The 18,459-nt window shown below is 35.3% G+C and overlaps 2 protein-coding genes across 2 annotated transcripts in view; one reads left to right on the top strand and one right to left on the bottom strand.

The window, feature by feature from the left end:
- Positions 1-11,377, top strand: part of LOC140536237 (B-cell receptor CD22-like) — a 34,301-nt gene extending 22,924 nt beyond the window's left edge. Inside the window, exons 8-12 of the mRNA XM_072657959.1 lie at positions 7,629-7,819; positions 8,633-8,893; positions 8,981-9,235; positions 10,755-10,887; positions 11,314-11,377. Of these exons, the coding sequence (XP_072514060.1) occupies positions 7,629-7,819; positions 8,633-8,893; positions 8,981-9,235; positions 10,755-10,887; positions 11,314-11,377 (904 nt within the window). The remainder of the gene's footprint in view (positions 1-7,628; positions 7,820-8,632; positions 8,894-8,980; positions 9,236-10,754; positions 10,888-11,313) is intronic.
- Positions 1-18,459, bottom strand: part of LOC140536121 (sialoadhesin-like) — a gene marked incomplete at its 3' end in the record, with an annotated part of 122,623 nt that overhangs the window by 103,225 nt on the left and 939 nt on the right. Inside the window, exons 2-5 of the mRNA XM_072657768.1 lie at positions 16,250-16,301; positions 15,822-16,166; positions 15,488-15,739; positions 14,672-14,929 (exon numbers count right to left, since the gene is read on the bottom strand). Of these exons, the coding sequence (XP_072513869.1) occupies positions 14,672-14,929; positions 15,488-15,739; positions 15,822-16,166; positions 16,250-16,301 (907 nt within the window). The remainder of the gene's footprint in view (positions 1-14,671; positions 14,930-15,487; positions 15,740-15,821; positions 16,167-16,249; positions 16,302-18,459) is intronic.

Genomic DNA, 18,459 nt, shown 5'->3' with positions numbered 1-18,459 from the left:
GCCTAGGATGCTTGACGGTTCAGTTTTCATGTTTGCTGTGTTCCTTTTCCTATTTTGACTCTACTACTGTCTGATTTGAGTGCCATGTGTCACAAGCAGATTCATCCCTGGGGAAAGCTCTTGGTTGTTTTTTTTTTTTTTTTTTTGTGAATCTTTTTTGTGTTTTCACAATTTTGGTTGGGTTTTATTATATGAATCCTGCATTTTCTTTGTTGATGATAGGATATTTTTTTGCTATGGTTGTCTATTACAATACAGTGTAAGCATTGGCACATTGAGCAAGGCTGCATTACAGTATGGCTCCGGACCAATGTCATAAAATATGACTAATGTTAATATGCAAACTGAAAAAAAGGAATTGCAGTTTACTGGACTTTTCAGAAATTGATATAAAATATAAACTTTAAAAAAGTTTTTGGTTTAATCACCTACAATCACTTTCATTTAAGGTTCTATATTTGCTGCAAACCCAGTCATATATGCCGAAATTGTATAGTAATGATTTAATTATTATTATTAATATTTACCCCACGGTGACCCAATGGTCACCCATCATTGGGACATCTAGCAACCTTATTATACATTGAATGTCATGTTTAAATGTAACTCTAATTCATTTTTATTGTCCTGTTTATAGTGTTGTAAACATGTAATGTTTTAACAGTTGTCACCTCTCAGCCCACTCACTTATGAAGCTCAACCAGCTCTTTGCACTCTGTGGTTTAAGTAGCAAAACTGCAAGTGAGCCCTAATAACCGACAGAATGCTTAAGATTATGCTGCAAATTATTATATATTTAAACCTCTAGGTTTAAGGCCAGTTGTCTTTAATGTTTTTTTTTTGTCTTTTTCCCAAAGCCCAGCTATTCAAAATAACCAGCAACTGCCCTTTAACCACAAATAACTTTAAGCACTTTAAAGCCTCCCTGTATCTACGTTAAGCATTCTGTCCATGAGACTTGGTACATGGTAAGTGTAAATTTTAAATGGAAGTCAGAGTTCAAAGTTTTATTGATCACATTCATAGTCAAACCCAATTCAACTAGCAGTGAAATGCTTTGAAAATCTCAACAGTCTTAGTAGCCACAGTTCTGACTAAGAGTCTGAATGGCTTGTCTGAAATGTCTTTGCATTTTGTGATATTAAATGATAGCAAATGTTTCAGTGGTAAATGTGTTACACTTGAATTAAAAACTAATACTGGCAAATGTGCTGTGCGACTCAAGAGTATAAAGAGTAAATCAAGAGTATAAAGTGATTAGCACTGCCACTATACATGCAGTAAATCCTGCAAAGCCTCACTTTTAAGACGGGTAGAAAGAATCACACTACTTCTGCTGGCCGTTATCATTGGAATCTCTAGAGCTGATTAGAGTGCTTTCAGGTTTCTGCGGTTAAAGTGAGTCTGGTTGTTTCAACTGTTTGCTAAATGTTGAAAACAGCTTTCTTTGCAGCACAATTGCTTACAAGCATTTCTGTCGGTCAGCTTCTGTTGGGTGCATTTGCTGTCTTGCCACTTCGCACAGAACGACTTGTATTAACACTAGGCCAGTTTCACAAGTGAGTGGGTGGAGTGGTGACAGACTATAACACTATAAATGTTTACACTACTCTATGCATAAAGATATGTCGATATATTTAGTATAAATTAGATTTGTATTTGCACATGAAATGTGATGTATGATAAAGTTGTTAGATGTTCCAATAATGATAAACTAACAATCGATTAAGATGTATGACTGGGTGTGCAGCAAATACAGAACATGAATTGAAAGACCTGTGTGATCAAATTAAATATACTTGAAGCCTTTTTTTTAATAGACTGCAAATCCTTTTTTCTCATGACGATAATTTGGAACAGATGTCCGACACCATCCATGCAGTAAACACACACCCAAGTGACAGTGAGCACATGTGCCCAGAGAAGTACCTGAGGAGAGGGTGAAGGGCCCGAAGAGCCGAACAGTGGCAACTTATCGGGTATTGAACCCACAACCTAATCATTCATAACCCAGTGTTCTTACTGCTGAGCCACCACTGCCACTATGGAGTGGGTCTCAGATCAGTAAAGTTGGGTGATGATAATTATTTATTTATTTATTTATTTATTTACAAAGACTACAAAACCAAAATCTTATTCCACTTAATTTTACTATCTGTATCACACTTTGCACACCCACAGTTAGAAAACTTCCATTTTATGTTTGAGCATTGCATTTTACAATTTTTCATTTAGTAAAAAAGCTTATAGAGACCAGTGCGGAAATAAATCCATGTATATCTCAACAATGGTAGGGAACAATTGAACCAATAATTTGTTTTCATGGTGCCAAAATGTTTGGATCGTGTAGGTCAGGGCAGTGGTGAATCATCTGGTTAAATAATGACAAAACATTACAAAGCATGCCTATTTATGAGATCCAGATGGTGTGGGATTTTTCCTTTCACAGAATAAAAACCTCTATATTCACCATCCCTCTGAGAGTGCCTTTTAATAATGTGTTGATTATGATGATGATATTTCAATGATTAAGTCCTGTCCACCTTAATTGGCTGGATAGAAATGATCTTATCAAATAAATAAACATTTATAAATTAAGTAAGTAAATGGGTAGGAATGTGTGGTGTCCAGTGACTTTATAGGGTTTAAGAGTTCTACCTTAATTTGATGTACAAATAATTAAACAGGAAAAGTCTGTCTTGTTGACCAAAAATTGTTAGTTAATCTTTTTATTCATTTTTCTAATTCGTACAATAAACATGTTATAAGAAAGAGTAAGCAACTTTCAAGTAGGAAGAAAAACCAGCAGGTCATTTAGCCTTAAAAGAGAGCAGTTGATTTCATAGCAAAGTCTATCGTGAGCTGGTTGAAACCAGTTCAGACTGCATTTTAACCACAAGTGAAGCTTCTGCCTTCACTGGGTGTATCCACTAAGTTGATGAGACTCAGTACATCAAGGTAAGTTTCCTTTCAACGTTTCCTTTCTATATATATATATATATTCCTAACTGTTCTGGTGGCAAATGATGTGCTGTTATTGAACTCTCCAAATCATGCTAGACAGTCTAACTTAGATTGGGAATAAATAAATATGAGTTTTGTACTAAATATATACTACTCACGAGCATCCTGTCATAGTTTGATGATGTGTTATTGTCACCTTGAAAGACATGAGTGTATGTATGCCAGTCTTGGGATCCAATCAGCAGCCAAAAAGCCAAAATCACATTTTACTGAGTATACATGTTTTTTAAACACTTTGCCTGAATGCTGTGGTTGTAGGTTTGCCATACTTTAGCCTAGGATGCTTGACGGTTCAGTTTTCATGTTTGCTGTGTTCCTTTTCCTATTTTGACTCTACTACTGTCTGATTTGAGTGCCATGTGTCACAAGCAGATTCATCCCTGGGGAAAGCTCTTGGTTGTTTTTTTTTTTTTTTTTTTTGTGAATCTTTTTTGTGTTTTCACAATTTTGGTTGGGTTTTATTATATGAATCCTGCATTTTCTTTGTTGATGATAGGATATTTTTTTGCTATGGTTGTCTATTACAATACAGTGTAAGCATTGGCACATTGAGCAAGGCTGCATTACAGTATGGCTCCGGACCAATGTCATAAAATATGACTAATGTTAATATGCAAACTGAAAAAAAGGAATTGCAGTTTACTGGACTTTTCAGAAATTGATATAAAATATAAACTTTAAAAAAGTTTTTGGTTTAATCACCTACAATCACTTTCATTTAAGGTTCTATATTTGCTGCAAACCCAGTCATATATGCCGAAATTGTATAGTAATGATTTAATTATTATTATTAATATTTACCCCACGGTGACCCAATGGTCACCCATCATTGGGACATCTAGCAACCTTATTATACATTGAATGTCATGTTTAAATGTAACTCTAATTCATTTTTATTGTCCTGTTTATAGTGTTGTAAACATGTAATGTTTTAACAGTTGTCACCTCTCAGCCCACTCACTTATGAAGCTCAACCAGCTCTTTGCACTCTGTGGTTTAAGTAGCAAAACTGCAAGTGAGCCCTAATAACCGACAGAATGCTTAAGATTATGCTGCAAATTATTATATATTTAAACCTCTAGGTTTAAGGCCAGTTGTCTTTAATGTTTTTTTTTTGTCTTTTTCCCAAAGCCCAGCTATTCAAAATAACCAGCAACTGCCCTTTAACCACAAATAACTTTAAGCACTTTAAAGCCTCCCTGTATCTACGTTAAGCATTCTGTCCATGAGACTTGGTACATGGTAAGTGTAAATTTTAAATGGAAGTCAGAGTTCAAAGTTTTATTGATCACATTCATAGTCAAACCCAATTCAACTAGCAGTGAAATGCTTTGAAAATCTCAACAGTCTTAGTAGCCACAGTTCTGACTAAGAGTCTGAATGGCTTGTCTGAAATGTCTTTGCATTTTGTGATATTAAATGATAGCAAATGTTTCAGTGGTAAATGTGTTACACTTGAATTAAAAACTAATACTGGCAAATGTGCTGTGCGACTCAAGAGTATAAAGAGTAAATCAAGAGTATAAAGTGATTAGCACTGCCACTATACATGCAGTAAATCCTGCAAAGCCTCACTTTTAAGACGGGTAGAAAGAATCACACTACTTCTGCTGGCCGTTATCATTGGAATCTCTAGAGCTGATTAGAGTGCTTTCAGGTTTCTGCGGTTAAAGTGAGTCTGGTTGTTTCAACTGTTTGCTAAATGTTGAAAACAGCTTTCTTTGCAGCACAATTGCTTACAAGCATTTCTGTCGGTCAGCTTCTGTTGGGTGCATTTGCTGTCTTGCCACTTCGCACAGAACGACTTGTATTAACACTAGGCCAGTTTCACAAGTGAGTGGGTGGAGTGGTGACAGACTATAACACTATAAATGTTTACACTACTCTATGCATAAAGATATGTCGATATATTTAGTATAAATTAGATTTGTATTTGCACATGAAATGTGATGTATGATAAAGTTGTTAGATGTTCCAATAATGATAAACTAACAATCGATTAAGATGTATGACTGGGTGTGCAGCAAATACAGAACATGAATTGAAAGACCTGTGTGATCAAATTAAATATACTTGAAGCCTTTTTTTTAATAGACTGCAAATCCTTTTTTCTCATGACGATAATTTGGAACAGATGTCCGACACCATCCATGCAGTAAACACACACCCAAGTGACAGTGAGCACATGTGCCCAGAGAAGTACCTGAGGAGAGGGTGAAGGGCCCGAAGAGCCGAACAGTGGCAACTTATCGGGTATTGAACCCACAACCTAATCATTCATAACCCAGTGTTCTTACTGCTGAGCCACCACTGCCACTATGGAGTGGGTCTCAGATCAGTAAAGTTGGGTGATGATAATTATTTATTTATTTATTTATTTATTTATTTATTTATTTATTTATTTATTTATTATGAATTTATTCTCATAGATTTGTTTCATGGATTTTCCATTGGAGCATTCACAACTTTATCACACATTGCATTTTAAAGCTTTTTAAACAAACAATAGTTGATGAATAGATGAGGAAATATAGCAATATAGAAATATAGGTCTGTTAAGCCACAGTTGTTTTCAAAGCCCAGCTAGCAAAAACAACCAGACTGCCCTTTAACCGCAAAGACCTTTGTGCACTTTAACTTCAAAGCTGCATGTCTCTGTCTGTGTCTACTGTTGGTAACACCTGGTACAGCAAGATGGTTCTCAAAGCCTGTAAAGTCAAGTTAATTCAAAACCAAACTAAATGTACGTCAGGCCCATGGTGCAACACACAACAGCAGCACATAAATACGCAACACATGAGTGTACGCACAGAACTGTTAAAACACAGGGGACAAAGAATGCAATATATACATGACTCTAACAGAAGTCCAGCAGGCCGTGAGTTCATTGTACATTTCTGTATGGTCAATTTCTTTGTTTTCAAGATCACAACTTTAGGATTAATCTGTTTTGTGTGCTTTGCCTAAACCAAACTAAACCAGCTGGCCCTGAAGCCAATTCGACATCAGAAAGCACTAATGTCAAACAGATGCTGAAATGCAATTATTTATAATAATTGAAAATTGGGTTGACTTCACATGTCATATCTATGTCCAAAAGGTTGCAGAAATATTGAATATTTGGTTACTTAACATTGTGACTAAAAGCCAACAACATATAAATGTTTAATAATGTTAGAATTTCATAGTGTATTATTATTAATAATAATATTTATTAGTGTGTTATATAATACTACTACTACTACTACTAATAATAATAATAATAATAATAATAATTATTATTATTATTATTATTATTATTATTATTATTATTATTGTTATTATAGTGTAGACTTTAAAATTATGAAGTTTAGTAGCCATTGGATTTCGGTCCCAATACCTCATAAGAAAAGTATGTGTACTACTACGCCAATATGATTTTGGGGGCAGAGGTTAGAGCACCTATTGACGACAGGGTTGTGGACTCGATACTCAGGCTTGGCAAGCTGCCACTGTTGGGGCCTTTGAGCACACCCCTTAGGTGACACAGCAATGGCTGCCACCACACCATCACTGTGTGGGTGGGTGTATATGAGTGTGTTGACTGCATGGATGGGTTAAAGGCCAAATTCAGTCTGTGTCCAACACAAATGCTGAACATGGTTTTATCTTGTCTTGCATGTTTCTGAATCTTAACTTAAAACCAACGAAATGTCAAATTGACATTGGCATTAGACATTGTCCTAACACTGAATTCTGATCACCCAGTGTCACGACCTACAATTAATCATATATCACTTATTGTTTTTTTTTGGCAAGTTAAAAAAAAGTATTGCTGTTTGCATTACTGTAAAATATTCTGTAAATTCAGAGTATTCTCCTGAAGGTAGACAGGAGGTTATTTCCCTTGCTGCCAGGAGGGAACTAAAACTGTAGACCTAAAACATTTACATGATGAACTACTGTAATTATTTCAAAGGTAATTTTAAAATAATGTTTATTAATGTTTTGATTTTACAGTTAATGATTATGTCCTAGCAGTTAGAACAATTATGAATAATTATAATAATAAAGGCCATGGTAGTTCTGAAGATGTTGTTGCCAATCCTGTCAGACTGACATCTCCCAGTTCAGAGTTACAGTTTTAACATGCAAAATGTACAACAGCAGCATATGTATCATATTAATGTAACATTAAAGTGCAGAGCAGAGAGAGAACTTACCCCTGGTCAGAGGTAAAGTCAACTCTTGGAAAGATTCAGTTTCCTGTTAAGAAGAATCAGCATATGGGGCAGGCAAGGCTTAGTTGTATCCACATTTGTCCCTGGTACTGGTTTGGTAAAGTAGGTCTACCAACTCATTCCTTTGACCTAGAATTATGCTTTTAAATCCTCTTTGCAAAGCAATCAATTCTGAGAGGCCTGTTTCTGAGCCAGATATCACAAGAAGGGCTACCTAATTGTCTGTTTGTAATGCTTTAAGTCATGATAAAGCTCAAACAATATCCTACCAAAGGCTGGGCATCCACGTCTACCATGTGTCCTTCTACAACTGTGATGCTGATGTTGGCTTTAGATTATAAATTCCAATAGCTGTAAAACTAACTTGTGTATTTCTTTTTCAAGGAACTGGCATACTGAAATTGCAGAGGCAACAATGGTAACAATGTCCCCCGGAATGACTCCTCCTCTTCCTCTGGTTTTCCTGCTTATGATTTTGGCTGAATCAGTAGATCCTTCTGTAACATCATCCTCTCTACATCAGCACACTGGGAAAACATTGGTGTCCATCAGTCCCTCTGGTGAAATAGTGGAGGGTAGTACAGTAAATCTAATCTGCAACAGTGATGTAAACTCACCTGAAGAGAAATACTTTTGGTTTAAGACAGATGGACATTATGAAGGACCAAAAAAACAAACCAGCATGACACGCATCACAAATAAAACAACACGAGTATACACAATCAGCAATGTCAGTGCCAATGATAGTGGAGGGTACAGATGTTTACCTCAAAACAGTGCTTTGGAGTCTGACATAGTGGTACTAAATGTTTTATGTGAGTATTAAACACATTTATCTATGCATGTAGTTAAGTTCTGATTTTAGGCTACTTGGTCTAGCTGACAAACAGCATGTCCAACAGCATCAAAGGTGTTCATTGTGGTTAAAGATCAGTGATTTAGATTCTCAAAAGCAAATTTACTTGGCTGTAAATGTACTGAGTATAGTTTCCCAAGATCTAAAGTCCAGCGGTAGGGAACTTTACACTGCTGTAATCCATGTTTGGATGATTTGCAAGGCTTTTAAAGACTTACACGCTCTACCATTCTGAGAGTTTATTTGGCTTGCTGTAATGATCCTTATTGCTATTGTTTGTTGCACAAATTGCAAAAATTTCACTTACAGTCAGCTGGGGCAATTGTGACACTACACAAATTTGCCAAATATGATGATTCATCCTTTGAAGGTGTCAAAATTAAATGTAGTTTCCCAGAGCACCTCATTTTACTCTCTAATCTACTTTTATGGAGATTCCATGGTTATGTGAGCAAATGGTACGGCTACAATTGCAGTATTAGCATATATCAATCAATCTAGTATTCTTAAATAATATTTTTTTTCTTACCAGACCAACCTCGGCATGTCTCGGTGTCCATCAGTCCCTCTGGTGAAATAGTGGAGGGCAGTTCAGTGACTCTGACCTGTAGCAGTGATGCAAACCCACCTGTGAAGATCTACAACTGGTTTAAGAAAAGCAAAGAAATAGCTGGAAAAGGACAGAATGTCTACATTCCGAAAATCCGTTCTGAAGACAGAGGAGAATATAAATGTATCTCCACTAATAAATATGGGAATGACCAGTCTCCAGCGGTTTGCCTGGATGTGTTATGTCAGTAGATACAGTCATACCTGGCATTTTACGATGATTTAAAAGCTAAAATCTAATTTAAATTCTAATGCAACTTGCTTATTTTAGATCCTCCAAAGAGTGTCTCAGTGTCCATCACCCAAATAGTGGAGGGCAGTTCAGTGACTCTGACCTGCAGCAGTGATTCAAACCCACCTGTGAAGAACTACACCTGGTTTGAAGAAGGTGGAAGCTCACCTGTAGGATCTGGAAACACTTACAGCATCATCAACATCACCATGGAGGACAAAAGGCGATTCTACTGCAAAGCTCAGAACAAAATTGGATCTCAGACATCTTCGGCAGTTTCAGTTTTGGAGCCCAGTATGTAATATATACTTGCAGATTTTGTTAATAACACTTCAGTTTAGGGATGCATTGATATGCCCTTGTACAATTCTTTTACTTAACATTTGAGGTGCAATTATTATGATCATAATAAGAATTATTAGTGAAATGGTTAATAAAGAATGACAGGTCAAAAACAAAAAATTAAATACTGCTAATTTCTACATCATTAAGCAGAAACTATAGCAACAAGACCACATTTATTTGTGTTTTCTGCAATAATAGCATTTCATTGTAGTTCCTGTAGTTCCTGTTTACCTTAACACAGAAAGGCTTATTACACACTAAGGTGTGATGCTCAGTAACTACAGGGACTTTTGTACAAACTTTGGTAATAGAAGATTGTAGTAACACTTTCAGCCTGCTGAGGGTTAATAATGATACTAATGAGCAACTAGTTAATTACAACTACTGACTTGATAATGCTTCATATGGATTTTACAAGGACATTATAATGTCTCTCCATTCTGAAGTGTTAATGTTGTTTAAATTTTCAGTCATATATATATATATATATATATATATATATATATATATATATATATATATATATATATATATATATTCCTAATTGTTTGTATCAATTTCAGGACATTCTAACACTCTTATGTATGCTCTTACCGGGTTAGCAGTTTGTGGAGGCTTTTTTCTGTTGGTCACCTTGTGGATATGGTAAGTTTAGGGATTTTTGGTTAAGTTCAGGACCATTTGTCATCTAAATAAATTGTTACTTAAAATCATGTGGAAAAAGTTAGTACACCCCATGAAAAACACCTGGACATTTAATCTTCATACGATCAATGCTGAGGAATGGAAGTGATCTAACTAAACTCATACAACAGAAGAAATTCTTTAATCATCATCTATAAAATGTAATTAATATAAATCGAATTTTCTTGTGAAAAACACACTTTTTACAACTTCAAATGGTGTCGAATAAGAAATTAGAAAAAGGTTTAAGAGGATCTTGCCATGATCATGTTATTTTACAGTAAGTGTTTCCTCCTTGCTCACCTCCTGTGAAGATCAAACTTGTTAGGTCTCTTTCTGATGGTACATGCTGCACTTTAACATCAAGTGTAATGATGTTACTCATTTTGCGGCCTGCTCTTGAGCTAAATTTGAATGGTTGTAAAACACGTAAGGACTTGATGATTCACTAGTCATACAAAACATTTTTTTGTTTTGTTTTTGAAATGCATTTGCAATTCAATAAATTTGACATTTCATTTTCTTTTCCCCAGTTTCAGATTCAAACAAAGAGAAGGATTTAACAAGGTAAAGCAAATGTGATCATACTTTTTCTTTTTACAGGGGAGTATTGATAGGGTTACCTGGCACCTGCATACTTTCATATGTAAAGGTTACTTTCCTTTTATTTGTCAGCAGGACATAAATAGCCACGATCAGTTGAAAGACATTGCAGCTGATCCATCAAATGACTCTGATGCAGACAATCAAGATGATGTCCTGTATACCACTGTTTCACTTCAAGCTTCTTTGAATGTCTCACCTGGCCAGCCATCGGTCTCCAGCACTGAGGAACATACACAGTATGCCAGCATCAAGTTTCATCAGGACACTGATGGCACAAAAAAATCAGGAAATGACCATGCTCCCTGCAGCCAGTGAGTTCAAGCACTTCATCTCACATCTTACTCTTGTTGATGTTTGGCGGAGAGGTCTGATGCATTGTGATAAAAAAGTGATTAAAAAAAGTAAGAAATTAAAGAAAATGTAAATCAATTATGCAGATCATGTCAATCATTCAAACAGTAAACATTTATTTTCAACTAGTTTAAGAAATAAAACAGGATGTAAGGAATTGAATCTTGTCCTGGAATCTTAACTGGTCCTGGAGCTCAATAGCATAGTTCATTGGTTTTTCTCCTCCAATCTATTAATCCTTTAAAAAAAAAAAAAAAACAGGATTTTCTGAAATTAAACTATACTTTAGTTGGCAAATGCATGTTTTCCATTAGTCTCTGTCATCATACAGATGTGCATTTGTACAAGGCTGTACATCATGCATGTTGTTTTATCTTTTCTCTCAGATTGGGTGCAGGAGATGCAAAGGATCATTCTGTGATCTACAGCAGTGTGAAAAAGCACAAGTAGAACATTTATTTGGCTTTATAGCATTTCCACTGAGGATGTATGGCACTTGCAATGTTGCATTTTTTAATCTATCTTTTAATTGATTGTCTTTCAACAATAAAAAAGCAACAGTATTTTTTTTCAGTTTAAACCTTTTATTTGAAGTTTTTTTTATTATTATATACACATGTTCATGTATTTCATGCTTAATGTTTTTAATTAAAATCTTAAAAGAAACAAATGAAGTATACAGGTTTTATTTATTGAACAGTAACTTAAAATGAACCAATTAGAGCCCAGTCTCTCTTGACCTCAAAGGACATTTATAGGAATATAACACAGCACATCACACAGAACACATTTTTTTTTATATACCTGTACCTGTATGTTGCATATATGTTACATTGGGCATTTGCAGTAAATGTTTAACATATTGAAAATAAGTCACCTTGACTGTCTTTACTTAATACAGATTTGGCTTTTAATAGCATTTTACTGATGGTTAAGCCTAACAACAAACTATTTTTCAGATTCGTTTGGCAAAACCTAAATACTTAACTATCTAAACAATAAAAACATCTCAAGTTTTGAGTATCAAAAGTTTTCTCAACAAGTTACTGTAGCTGTGGAAAACTGAGCATTTGTTCATACAGACATATGTTTGAATGTGCCCACAGAAAAAAAATATATATATATATTTATATTTATAATGACATTTTGACATTTGGATTTTTTTACATTTAGATTTGTGTGTTCCACTTGTAATTTAAGCTTTTCTACTGTTATGAACTTTCTGAAATCATTTTCAGTGTAAAAATATTATTTTGGACTTTTGGACTGATTATAGGAAGTTGAAGCAGGTTTTTATCATGTATTAAATAATAGAAGCAGTGAAGCACATAACGACAGATTTGGTCCAATGAAATACATATGAATGAACTTCTCACACATTAAGTGTCTCCCAGTGGCGTAACAGTGGTGCCCCAGGGGCCACTGATGCCAGAGGGGAGTGTCGTCTCTGGAAAGTGGTTCAGAGCACTCAACACACCATAGTGGCCCATTAACTTCTATAACAAACACTTGCTGGCAGCATAAACATGCCATGATGTCTCACTAGGTTTTTTTCTACTTTTTTCCCCTGTCAAGTTGCTGTTTTGAAGAAACATGGTTCTAGTGTGACAGCGACAATATGCAATAAGCATACTGTATGATAAGAATTGAAAATGGACTATATTTTAAATTGCAGCCATTTGTTTATTTACATGTTTACTTATTTATTTAGTTAGTTATTTTTCAATTGATTGATTGACAACTGCAGGCTTTCAAAATGCAAGTCTACGCAGGGATGCCCTTTAAAATAGAATCATGTGGAATGTCCCGTGGTTCTTTTCATTAAAACATGGATGGTGAAGCTCTTTAATTGTCTGATATTCTCATGATTTCCAACTCTCTCTCATTCAGAATGTTGGCCCAAATTACCCCCTATTCTTTATTTTACTTTACTACTGCATAAACAGAATTAAACAGAAAACAACAAACAAAAACAAAACAGAAACTACCACAACAAACACAGTCTGAGAGAACAGTCAAATTTATTTTTACAGTCATTTAAATTGTTCAGTTTATTTTACTGATCCTTGTTTTGGCAACAATGTTCAGAAAGATAATGATTTTAAAATGTAAGAAAACTGATTTACTTCTGATCAAATCTAATCATTCAAGCATTTTCACCCCGACCAAAGTCACATACACCGTATGTCCGGATGTTTTTATAACAACTCTTATAATAAATGCATTCATTGTCTAGTCCTTGTAGCAGACTTTCTGGAGCAGATTAACATCATGAACCTATTGACACCATGCTCCTTAATGCCAGGAGTAGGGTATAAAGCCCCCAGCATTGAGGAGCTGTGGAGCAGTGGACGAACTGTGTTCTCTAGAATGATGTTGGTTCGCCATCCAATACTTTTGGGATTAGTTGGGAAGTTGGGGAAGTGATGGGGTGGGGATTATCCAACATCCGGACCTTACTAACATTCTTGTTGCAAGTGCAATCAAATCTTTACAACTATGCTTCAAAATCTAGTAGAAAACCTTCTTATCTGGACAGCAGAGACAGATACTCCAACAAAAGCAGGAAAAACTATTTTTTTAATGAATTACCTTTTTTAGGCTTTAAAGTTTGGACCTCATATGATCAAATATTGCTGTATTTAGGATTCATAGAATGAGGGTCCAGAGCTGTATAGGTGTCATTATAAGACCTGGACTTAGGGTCGAGAGCTGTGTATGTGTCATCAGATGGCATGGACCGACCAGCCTGTGTGAGAAAAAGACTAAATTAAGCATAGGAGCAGAAATGAAGATCTCCACTGTCTTTTGTATCTTTATAGATATATGTTCCTAGAGGACCCCCTGTCATGCACATTCTAGAGTTCTTCCTCCTCCCCAAAACATATGATCCACCTAACTAACAAGCCCATCCTCCGTTGAAAATAGTGTGTTAGAGCAGGAAACCACTAAAGTGTGCAGGGCAGGGGATCCTCCGGGACCAGGGTTGGGAACCATTGATCTAGAGGGAGGGTTTATGAAGACACTCACTGCGAGAGTGTGGTGCACATCACTAGAGGATCTCGCTGAGAGCTGAAGAGCTGTGTGCATGTCATCATTAGTGGTAACATTCTGCACAGGGGGAGAGAAAACACAGGAAGTCTGAAGAAATCCCAGAACCTCAGAATCAGCACCTTGGACAGCGTCATGTATACCTATGACATGTGCTGTAATAAGGTGTATTTGACATACTTTATTCTGCTCTGCCATCTAGTGGCAGGGATTGGTAATCACATCAGGCAGATGTCAGTTTACCTGATAGTCAGGTTCATTCACTCTGGTCTTTTTCTTCTGCCTCCTCCTTCTCCTGGTCTCGGAAAACAGATATCAGAATTCGTCCAAAAATATACTTCAACAGTATGCTTTCACAGCTTTTGAGATTCAAATATAATATCCTACCAGATTATCACAGCAAGAAGAGATACCAGCCCAAAAACAGCAGCCCCAACAGCAATATAGATAACCATGGAGTGGCCTACTGAGAGAGAAAAACATTTAAAACATTTAAAACATTTATAAAAACATATATATATAAAAAAAACATTTTTTAAAAATAATAAATTACAGTAAAACCACTGATTATTGTTTTATGATGGTGCTTTCAGAGTAATTCACTGTTCTTGAAGTAAAACAACTATAAATATTTTTTTATAGTGCAGTTCTTCAATTTTATGACATCCAGTGGGTCAATGCAGTAAAACTTACCAACTACATTCAGAGATACACTTGCAGAGTACATAACACTCTCCGCATTGCTGGCCTTGCACTTGTACTTTCCACCATCCTCAGAGCGAAACTCAGAGATGGTGTCAGTTCTACCTTTTTCAACCAGTGTTGAATCTTTAAACCAGGTGTACTTCTTCACAGGTGGGTTTGCATCACTGCTGCAGGTCAGAGTCACTGAACTGCCCCCCACTATTTCACCAGAAGGGCTGATGGACACTAACACATTCCTTGGAGGATCTACAAATTCTCAATATCATTTTTGCTATTTTTTTAGCCATAACATTAAAATCACTAAAGTAAATGACATCAATGATTTGGTTCCAGTGGCTCCTGTCAAGGGGTAGAAATGTTAGGCAGCGAGTGAACAATCAGTTCTTGAAGGCGATGAACGTGTTGAAGCAGGAGAAATGCATAAGAATCTGAGATATTTTGAGAACCAAACTGTGATGATTAGACGGCTTCTGGGTCAAACCATCTCCAAAACATCAGTCAGGTCCTGTGGGGTGATCTTCAGCTTAGCGAAAATGCTTCAAGGAAGGAAAGCTAGTGAACCATCAACAGGGTCATGGGCACCCAAGGCTCATTGATGCTCTTCTTACAACTTACAGTGCCAGATACCACAGAATATCTTTATAGGTCTTGTGGAGCCCATGCCTTAATGAGTCAGAGATGTTCTGGCGGCCCAAGGGGGAGCTACTCAGTATTAGGCTGGTGGTTTTAATGTTATGGCTAATGTATTTTCCACAAACTGATCCTGATTGGAAACTGATCCTGTATCTTACAGCATTTACTCACATCTGACATTGAGAGAAACCGCTGGAGAAGAAAGATGTTCATATCCTCCTACAGCACATCTGTAGCTGCCAGTGTCGTCTATTCTAGTCGGCTGGAGGTAGAGGGTGTTTGTTTCTTGGTTGTGAGTTCCTATACGCTTCCCATTTTTATACCAGATGAACGTTGATCTGTCTGTCAGATTGCAGGAGGTCACACACTTTAGAAGTGTTGCATTTCCCTCCAAAACCTGTTCAGGAATCTCCACTCTGAGATCTAAGAGGATAGAAGATATTTAGGGAACATCAGGAAAGACAACACAACAAGGTCCATTCCATACTGAAATACAGTAACTGACCTGTTACATTGAGGATCACTCCAGGATAACCCAAATATCTTTCCGCTTGTATGTTTGTTGTGATTTCAAGGCAGTACATGCCCTTGTCCCTCTTTGTCACATTGCTAAGTATGAAGGAGAAATTATGTCTTTGACTCTCTAAATACTCAACCCGACCTGAAAAATCTGGAACTTTTTTCAGGTCAGTCGGTTCCTGATCTTTAACTGGATTTTTGACCCAGAACTTATCTATCGTTGTGAAACCTGAAGGATGTTTATAAAAGCTGTTTATGAACACTGTGGACCCTTTTAAAGCACACATTGCATTATGCCTGTACTCCACTTTCCAGATTTGTCCAAAAGCCCCTGAAACATATGACATGATATATGTTAGAGAATCATGAAGAAGAGCCTTTAGAGTATATGAAACTGAATGAAACTGCACTTACCCAGAACCACCAGATGAAAGATTAGCAGCAGCTGGTAGGAGAATGTGAGTGACTGCAATAAATACATAAACAAACAAACAAACAAACAAATAAATAAATAAATAAATAAATAAATAAATAAGATAAAGCCATTCATCTTTTTTTTGACAATTGCATAAATGGACTGATGGAAATGCTTCAAAATGACTAAGAATCTTTTTACATATTATATGTTTTCAAAGTGACCTCCATTGAAAGCTATTTTGGAGATTAGTTTTTGCCAATTATGCAATTGTTTTGCAACGTAATTTCCCCTGCCAGAGAAATGTCTTCATCACACCAGAAGATTACTCAATATAGTTCTCTCTCTGAAGTTTTGCCCATTACAAAACACACACAATTACATTCTTAGAACATTTAAATAGAAATGCACATAGACAAAATGCAGATTCGATGTTACAATAATGTTTTAGAAGTAGGAAAAAGTATTTATAATTTTCATATAATGTTTTCTGTTCCATGTATTTTTTGACTATTTCTTTTGTTGTTTTTAATCATTTCTGTAGTGATTCCTGACTACTTCTATTATTTATATTGGAAATGCTAAAAACATAAACATCTAAAGTGTGCGGAGTGCTGGATTTATACTTTGTAAAAGTCAGAAAGCACCCTATATTAATTTCCAGCCCACATGGCCATTCAGTACAGATTTCTATTTTTTCTTTAGAAAAGCCTTAAACATTTGGACTGTGAACACATGAGAACATAGTTTGTTATTATTGAAAAAAAAAAAATTATAAAAAAAAAAAAAAAAAAAAAAATATATATATATATATATATATATATATATATATATATATATATATATATATATATATATATATATATATAAAGGCATTCATCACTTTTTGACAATTGCATAAATGGACTGATGGAAATGCTTCAAAATTACTTAGAATAAAGTCCTTTTGCATTTTATGTTTGCTCAGTGACCTCCATTGAAAGCTGTTTTGGAGATAAGAGTTTTTTTGTTTTGTTTCGTTTGTTTTTTTCTTCCAACCAGTGACTAGACGGGCAGAGAGATAGACAGATAAACATAGATAGATTTTTATCATATCAAAATATGAATCATGTAAGATAATAACATACCATGGCGTAGAATATTACATTAACAGCATCCAAAACAGAGGACAATTTGTAGTCATCACAGACAATGGAACAGCAAAGATTGATTGAATCAGACCTGCTCCAATAGGCTTTAACTTTGGTTAAATCCTGCATATTACAACTGACCAAGTAGGTTTTCCCTTTTTGTCTTAGAGGAAAAAGTTATGCAATTGTTTTGCAACATAATTTCCTTCCAGAAAAATGTCTGCATCACACCACAAGATTACTCAATATGGTTCTCATCAGACATCTCTTTGAAGTTTTGCACATAAAAAACACACACATGTATATTCTTAGAACATTTAAATAGAAATGCACATAAACAAAATGCAGATTAGATGTTCTCATTGTTTAAGCAAAACTTAAATGTTATAGAAGTAGGACAAAGTATTTATAATTTTAATATAATGTTTTCTGTTTAATGTGATTTTTGACTATTTATTTTGTTGTTTTTTTAAATCATTTCTGTAGTGATTCTTGGCCACTTATATTATTTATATTGAAAATGCTAACAACAAATACATCTGAAATGTGCAAAGTGCTGGATTTATAATTTGCAAAAGTCGAAAGAAGAAAGCACCCTTCATTAATTTCCAGCCCACATGGCTATTCAGTACAGATTTCTAATTTCTTTTAGAAAAACATTTGGACTGTGAATGCATGAGAACATAGTTTCTTGCATTATTATTATTATTATTATTATTATTATTATTATTATTATTATTATTATTATTATTATTATTATTTTAAATAGGCCAGAATTGCAAATTACACAATTCTGAGTGAAAAATGTTTCTTTTTCAGCATAGTTACATCAGCTAAGCAAATATGATGAGCAACTGGGAGAATGTGAGTGAATTCAATCAATCAATCAATCAATCAATCAATCAATTAATCAAATAAAGAAATAAATATAAAGGCATTCATCACATTTTTACAATTGCATAAATGGACTGATGGAAATGCTTCAAAATAATAGAATAAAGTCTTTTTGCATTTTATGTTTGCTCAGTGACCTCCATTGAAAGCTGTTTTGTGTCAGCCCAGCGGCGCCGCACCCCCCC

This window comes from Salminus brasiliensis, chromosome 15 (assembly GCF_030463535.1).
Source record: "Salminus brasiliensis chromosome 15, fSalBra1.hap2, whole genome shotgun sequence".
Classification (NCBI taxonomy): domain Eukaryota; kingdom Metazoa; phylum Chordata; class Actinopteri; order Characiformes; family Bryconidae; genus Salminus; species Salminus brasiliensis.
Note: the sequence above shows the minus strand (reverse complement) of the source record. Positions and strands in the feature narration are given on the sequence as shown.